The sequence below is a fragment of the Nylanderia fulva genome, unplaced genomic scaffold (genome assembly GCF_048542155.1).
Source record: "Nylanderia fulva isolate GAGA-0341 unplaced genomic scaffold, ASM4854215v1 Scaffold500, whole genome shotgun sequence".
NCBI lineage: Eukaryota > Metazoa > Arthropoda > Insecta > Hymenoptera > Formicidae > Nylanderia > Nylanderia fulva.
In genome coordinates, this window is record NW_028190589.1 from 30,944 (window position 1) to 39,251 (window position 8,308).

The following is an 8,308-nucleotide window of genomic DNA, read 5'->3' on the forward strand; positions in this document are numbered from 1 at the left end:
CATGTTAAAACATACGAATATAAAATTTGAATTATTAACAGACATTGACATGGTTATGTTTGTCGAACGGGGTATACGCGGCGGCCTTAGTCAATGTTCAGGCCGATACGCACAGGCTAATAACAAGTACTTGCAATCGTACGACCCATCGAAACCCTCATCGTACCTCATGTATTTCGATGTAAATAATTTGTACGGATGGGCAATGTGTCAACCATTGCCGTATGCCGATTTTCGGTGGGTCGACGATATATCGAATTTTGACGTATCATCTATCGCGTTCGATTCGCCTATAGGCTATGTTCTCGAAGTAGATTTAGAGTATCCGCAGCATCTTCATGACACGCACATTGACCTACCGTTTTGCCCGACGCGCGATAAGCCGCCCGGCAAGCGGGAGTATAAACTCCTCGCAACGCTTTGTGATAAGAAGCGCTACGTGATACACTATCGTAATCTACAGCAGTGCACGCGCCACGGGCTACGCATAACAAAAATATATCGCATACAATTCACGCAGTCAGCGTGGCTGCAAAAATACATCGAACTCAACACGCAGTTTAGAACACATGTGAAAAACGATTTTGAAAAAAATTTATATAAATTGATGAATAATGCGGTATTTGGCAAGACGATGGAAAATGTGCGCAATCATGTGGATGTAAAATTATTAACAAAATGGGACGGACGGTACGGTGCGGAGGCAATGATCGCGAAACCAAATTTTCATAGTACTGTGGGATATGAATTGACTAGGTTCGATGGAAAATCCAGAAATGGTTGTTTTTCCACAAATAAAATGTAATATAGATATTTTATTAAGATTTACGCGAATACAGAATTTAGAAGGAATGGGTATATATATATATATGTAGCCTCGACGGCATTCGTCACGATCTTTTACATGTGTTCGCTCGCACGGTCTTTTCCCGACTAACTCGTCGCTCGCGATCGCGTCAACACGCCCGAATTTTCACGGGCATCGCCAAGGTCCATCAAAACCCTCGCAAAACAATATAACGGGTGGAGCGAACAGAAAACCGTGCTCCATCCCACACTCGGCTATCCGACGACTTCTGGCCTCAGATGTCTATTCCAAAACAGCGTCTTCAGAAGAATCGCTTCAAGGCTTCATGTGATCCGCCGCCGAGGATGTCATACGAGGACCTTCTCCTTCGCCAATCTTCTGCACTATGTATCTATCATTCCGAAGAACTCGTTTAATCCGATATGGACCAAAATATTTCGCAGCAAACTTTAGACCAGGTCCGCCTTGTGTCCGTTTAATGGCAACCAAATCATTTTCCTTATATATACTTGGTGCTTTTCTCTTTCTGTCATAGCTCCGTTTGATTTCTTCCTGAATTTTAGCGATTGCTTCTTTTGCTTGTCGTCGCGTTTCACTACGTTTCTCTAAAAATGCCGCAGCTTCTTCTTCTTCAAGAAGATCCTTAAGTATGAGATCTTCTTTCGTCTTTATTTGCGTGCCAAATAAAAGATAAAATGGCGATGCGCCTGTGCTTCTCGAAGGTACGCTATTTAGATATCGCTGAGTTCTCATTACATATTTATGCCATTGAGCAGGATTCGGTGCTGACAACTTTGTCAACATTGGAATCAAAATACGGTTAATCCGCTCAACTTGCCCGTTTCCTCGTGGGACTCCGGTAACGACAGTGATATGCTCAATATTTTCGTCTTTACAATAAGTTTCGAAGTCATTCGCAGTGAAAGCCGTTCCTCGATCAGAAATGATCCTTCTCGGATTTCCGAAAACAGCGCTCTGTTGCGTCAATCTGTCTAATACTTCGGCTGCGCTTGTAGATTTCGTGGGGTATAACTAGACAAATTTTGTAAAAGCATCGATTACTACGAATAAATGACGATACTTCTTTTGTGTAGACGGCAGGGGACCCAAATGATCCACGTGATACGTATCTAGCGGACTTTCACCTTTTGGGATAGGATGTAAGCAGCCTTCTTGTTTTCCAGATTTTCTCTCAGCCAGAATACAGCTAATACAATTTCGGACAATCTTTTCGATCTTACTACGCATTCCCTTGAACCAATAATTCATCTTTAGCAGCTTCTCCGTTTTGTCTGGACCGAAATGGCCACGCTCGTGAGCTTGTCGTATAATATTGTTTTGCATTAGCTTTGGAACTACAATTAGCGTATCTCCGTTCAATTTCTTGTGTAAAAGTCCATTTTTAATAACGTATCCCTCCGCTTGGTTACTTATTGCTTGGTCTCGGATGCCTACCAACTCCTCATCTTCTGCTTGATTTTTTTGCAGCCTTGCAATGATGCCCTCCTGACATTCCGTTATGAGCATTGCAGTTGGCAATGCATTTCGACTGAGCGCATCGACATGTCGCATACTCTTTCCGGGCCGATGTTCGACAACATATTGAAAATCCTGCAGGAACAAAGCCCATCGTGCAATCCGCGTGCAGACGTCCGTCTTCTTCATTGTTTGCGCGAACGCCTGACAATCTGTTACAATTTTAAACGGTATACCTATCAAATAAATTCTAAATTAATTTTCGCAACGCCTTAATAATTGCTAAAACTTCCAACTCGTAGCTATGAAATTTTGCTTCGCTATCGGTGGTCTTGCCACTTGCGTAGTACAACCGGATGAAAAAAGACGATCTTCGCTATCTCTTTGTAGTAAAATAGCCCCTTAATAGCCCCAATAACCTTGTGACGAGGCGTCCGTGTGCAGCTCCGTTTCCGCGTTTGGGCAATAGATTCGTAAAATAGGTCTTCTCGCCAAAGCCTCCTTCAACTGATCGAACGCGCGCGTTTCTTTGTCACCAAAAAAAAAATTTAACTCCCTCCTTTAACAATTCGGTCAGAGGATGTGCAACAGATGCATATTTCGGGATAAACCTTCGGAAATAGCCAGTCAACCCTAAAAAGCTTTGCACCGCTCTTCTATCGTTCGGTATGGGAAAATATTTTACCGCGTTAGTTTTTTCGTCGGAAGGTGTAACGTCTCCGTCCCTCTATAATAAATCCTAGATAATTACTCTAGTTTTCAAAAACTGGCATTTTTCCAATTTATCCTTAACCCGTACGAACTTGCTACTTGCAATACTTCTTTTAAGTGTAATAACCCTTCTTGACAATTTTTTGATGGAATAATCAAGTCTTTCTGAGTATCTTTATATAAGGTATTGTAGTCTTTATGCTTAACCTCTTCACGCGATATAATACAGAGAGAGTATATGCTTATGAGAGTGTCCGTTCGAGCCATGCAGCTTACTTCTCGCGTGTACCTCTACGCGTGCGACTTACGCTTCTCGCAGTAGCGTATCTATACACTAATCTCTTCTCTTCTAAAATGCTACGCTTACATGGAATATGTTTCTTACATGTATTATCATTATGGAGTATGCCTATAATTGCCATAACGCGCCGGTGTTTTTTCGCGCTGTGATCTTCTTACGCTTTCTGATCATCGCTTTCTGTTCTTTCCTGATCCCTTTCTATTATTCTTTCTTTATACCTCACCACAACTATTTCTCGCTTATGATTCCTCGCTTTCTAAAATCTATGACTTTTCTTACTTGTGTTAAGTTTATTTATTAACTTTTTTCCTTCCCCTGACTGTATTGTTAAGAATTCCTTTTCGTACATTACTTTATATTCTTCGGACTAAAAATTTGGGACGTAGTTTATTTTCCTTTGGTTTTGCCCTAAACTACTACACGATCTCCTTGACCTAAAATCACATTCTTTGGCTCTATTTACTTGTCATTAATATTGTGTTACTTTTTCTTTACACCAAATATCGCGTTCTTCAAGTTTCGCTTCTACAATTCACTCTTATTCGTTATGTTCCGGAATTTTCGTATTCGCTTCTTTTACAATAGTTATGCGGGGGTATTCCTGTAACTGTGTGTGTGTGACCGGATTAATCAATAAAAATGTTGAATAGTTCGTTTACGCCCCATTTTTTCTCTCGCATGCGCCATTTTAGCTTTTTAAGATACTTTTTTGTCATCTTCAACTTCCCCGTTTCGTTGCGGCATATGTGCTTAAGTGTTGTGATTTTTTACTCGCAGGAACTTAGCCATCATTTTAATTTGTCGTCTGTAAATTGGCGCCCTTAGCGCACCCGATCACGGATTATCTGTGGAATCCGTGGTCGCAAACATTCGAATAATTCTTCCTTGTATTTACTTCGCCGATTTTTTAAATTGCTACTTCTCTGTATCGGCTATAATAAGCGGTAGTTTTATAACAACTGTTCTCACTGTAGGGACGGGACCCATCAAATCTATCGCAATGTTCCCATGCTTTTTCCGGTAACGATTCCGTTTTAAACTGGTGGGTGGTTCCCTCGGACGTGTAACTAACTGACAAAGTTTACACGATTTTTTACCACAATTTCTCAGCGTCTGGAATCAATGCCTTCCCACCAAACTTATTGTAACCCGTGGTTCATCGCGACAATTCCTGGTGTCCCTTCGTGTGCTAACGCTAACGTTTTTCCCGCAACGTTCGGGTATAAACTTATGCGTGTATTCTTTAATATACAGTGTTTGTATATGTGTAAAATACCTAATTCATCTTGTATAGTGTTATACCGCGATTTTTCAGTGTTCCAATCTCGTCTGTAACGCTAATTTACTTCCCTAATCTTTTTTATCTCTTTCGATGTGCTATCGCGATTTTCTTTAATGACATTGCGTTTGGTACCGATTCCGTTGCTATTCCATTGAATTACTGGCGTCCTCTTTTTCAAAGTTATTTTTTTCGGTTCTCCATTTACACAGAGTTGACAGTATATCTGCATATTAGATTTTCCTTTTTCATCAAACTTCTAGTTAAAATGTAACCAACCTTTTTAAAAAACCAATCTTGATATCCGCGCGTTCGGTTTTGCTCGCGGTGCCAATATGATATTCTAACGCTTTGTGGTCTGTCCTATTCAAATGTCTATGCCATACAACCAGTTATAAAATATTTCACAATCGAATAAATGCTAACGATTCTTTTTCGTTTGAGAATATCGTTTTTCGCAAACCGACCAAACTTTCCTAGCGTAGGCTAATTCCCGCCATTGATTTCGTCATCTTGATGGTTTTTATAAGCACCTAAACCTACTGGGCTGCATCGCTATTATCATTGTTTCGCAATTTACATCAAAAACAAAAAAAAAAATTCCCAACGTTTGCGCCACTTGTTTAAACCCCTTTTTACAATTTGAAATGCGCTTTCTGGTCTTGTTCCCATACAAATCTTACTCATGGTCTTGTAATTCTTCTGTAGAGCGCTCACTTATTGTTGATAAATTAGGAATGAATTGCGCACAGAAATTAATAGTAGTCATAGAAAGAAAAACTACGGTATTTCCTCCATTGTTTTAGGGTTATCTAAACTTTTCTCTGTTCTACTTTAGTTCTAACGGTGATATCCATTTCCCGAAAATTTTAAATCCCTAAATTTTATTCATTGGTCTAAAACACCAATGAATGTTATTTAAAGTGATTACGTATCCTTTATCGTTTCTAAAACTTTCTTACTTCTATATGTTCTTCTGTGTCTTTCACAAACGATTATATCATCATAAAGTTTATTGTTCCTTTCAATCCTTACTATTGATTTTAAACAATTCTCTGAAAAAATTTTGGAGCGCAGCTTATTTCCGAACATATCTTTATATCAATAAGCCTGAATCTGTTACAAATGTCGAGTATTTTCCGATTCTTTCTAGTTCTATTTGGTGGTTGCCTTTTTAAGTCTAGCGCAGGAACAAAGGTATTGCCTTAATGACGTCTAAAAGTCTTCAAATAAGGGAAGGATATCGTCCCGGATTAAATGGATTTCTTCGCCTAGCCTGTCCACAACAACTTATCTAACGTTTTTCTTTCTAGGAACTACCTGGGGCGACACCATTTCGGTAGGGCCTTCAACTTCTTTTCATTATATCTGGAGTATCAGTGCTTCTCTTTGTCTTCCCCTTTCTCGCGCATTTCAACTGGAATCTCTAACCGTGTGCAATAGGGGAATACGGTGGTTAATTGGAATCTTTTAATTTACCCATGCCTACTAAAAAATTGAATCTTGTTCACTTTCAAAATTATTAATATTACGTATGTCCGGTCCTATCCGCAAAACTCCTAGCTTAGTAGCCGTTTCAAAACCTAACAGCGCTCTTCCGTTATACCTTTAAAAACTAAGATGTCGCTCGAGTTTCTTATTTTCCACCCCTCAACCTCGCAATGAAATTCCCCCTATCAATTTTAAAGCTTTTTTCTTGTCCGTATGCGTATATCTTTCTATCGCCCCGCTTTGTTCCGATGTACATTTAATATTCCCGCGATTTACACCCATCTCCATGTTCTTCGTCAATTATATTACACGACGCGCCTGAGTCTATTAATAGATTTAAATTGACCCCTCCCACCGCCGCGTCGATACATTTACCCCTCCACGGCGTGGATTTTCTTCTCTTCCTCAGGCCAACAACGCGTGCTCCCTTCCTTCTTCTCTTCTTTCTTCTTTCTGTCCTTCGTCGAGGCCCGTCGAACCCTTTTTTTCTGTCCGTTTTTTTTGTAGTTGTTGTCAGTTGTCTCCATCCTTGTCTTGCAAACCCTCGCGAAATGTCCTTGTTTTCCACATTTACTGCAGGTCTTCTCTCTCGCTGGGCATTTCTCGTTTGTATATTTGTGTCCTTTATATCCGCACCGATAACATTCGACGCTATTTGTTGTCTTCGTCACTCCCGTCTTCACCTGTTTTTTTTCTGTCTGTTATGCGAGCCACCGCTTCACCTTCTATGTCCTTCGTCTGCAGCGAGACGGCTTCCATTGTTTTTTGCAATCTCCAGTACTTCGTTCAGTTTAACCTCGCATTTTTCTAATAAACGTCTGCGTAATTTTGTTGAATGGCACTTTTCGATCACTTGACCACAGATTTCTGTATCTGCGTCCTCAAAATTGCAGTTCTTCGCTTGCTGTCGCAATCTTGAAACATATTGTACCATCGTTTCCCCGGTACCTTGAGACAGATTTCTGAAAATGTGTCTCTCATAAGTCGTATTCATTCTCGGTTTGAAGTACTCTTCCAATACTTGCACGGCTTTGGTGTATTGCGATTCTCCTTCCACAACCACTTCCGCATCCGGTATCGCGTAGAAAATGTCTTGTACATCGAATCCTGCATAATGTAGCAGCATTGCTTTCTTTCTCTCGTCGTCTTCTATTCTTTGCTCACCAGGAACAGCTTGAACGCCCTCAACCAACGTGTCCATCTTTGGTATACGTTTCCCGTTTCTGTGTTCGGGTCGAATGTCGGCAGATTTGTCGTTTCCATGTTCTTCTTAGACTTAATCCTCTTTGTCTCAACTCTCTTCTCCTTTTTTTTTTTTTTTTTTTTTTTTTTTGACTTATCCTCGTCGCCAAATGTAGTATCCTTTTATATAGGTATATGTACGTCTTTATTGCTTACTCTTACACGATATGATACAGAGAGAGTTATATGCTTTTGCGCGTGTCCGTCTCGTAGCCATGCTAGCTTACTTCTGCCGCGTGTACCTCTACGCGTGCGCCTTACGCTTCTCGCTCAGTAGCGTATCTATACACTACAAGGACGAAAGAGGATGAAAGAGGGCGAAAGAGGGTGAAAGAGGGTTGAAAGAGGACGAAGAGGGTGAGAGGGAATGAAAGAGGGTGAAAAAGGCGAAAGACGGGTGGGGGTGGGTGTGGGGGTGGGGTGGGGGGTGGAAGCGGGATGTGGGGAGGGAAAGGGGTGGGTGGAAGTTGAGGGAGGTGTGAGTGAAAAGTGAGAAGAGATTTATACGCGGACAGAGAAGAAGAAGAAGAAGAAGAAGAAAGAAAGAAGAAGACGACGACGTTACTTCATTTTTCATGAAAAACGTCACTTTTTGACCCGCTTGTATCTCCAGAACGGCTTGACCGATTTTATTTTTTCTTGGCTCAAATTACTCGTGGCGATGCCGCCTTTCAGGTTATATTACGTGCAATTCAAAATTTTTTATATTTTAGTTCGTCTACACCCCCAAAAAATGGACTTTGATGGATGGCAGGATAAGGAGACTTGTAGTGTCTTTTAAGGTCTTTTAGGGTTTGAACATGGCCGGAGACACTACCGCGTCTCCTGATACATTATGTAATCACAAGTAAGTTTATATATTTGTATAGCCTTAATTATTATTACATATGTGAATAATCTTTTGTAGTAGATAATTGGCTATGTAAGTTAATATATTTGTCTGCATTGCCATAATTATTGGTGCGTAAGCTAATATCTTTGGATAACTATAAATATATTT

The 8,308-nt window shown here is 40.4% G+C and overlaps 1 protein-coding gene across 1 annotated transcript; it reads right to left on the reverse strand.

Annotated features, from left to right (window-relative positions):
* Positions 1-6,784: 6,784 nt before the first annotated feature.
* LOC146721305 (uncharacterized) lies at positions 6,785-7,267 on the reverse strand. Its single transcript, XM_085487168.1, has one exon. It carries the CDS (start codon positions 7,265-7,267, stop codon positions 6,785-6,787), a length of 483 nt encoding a protein of 160 aa, XP_085343294.1.
* Positions 7,268-8,308: the final 1,041 nt, after the last annotated feature.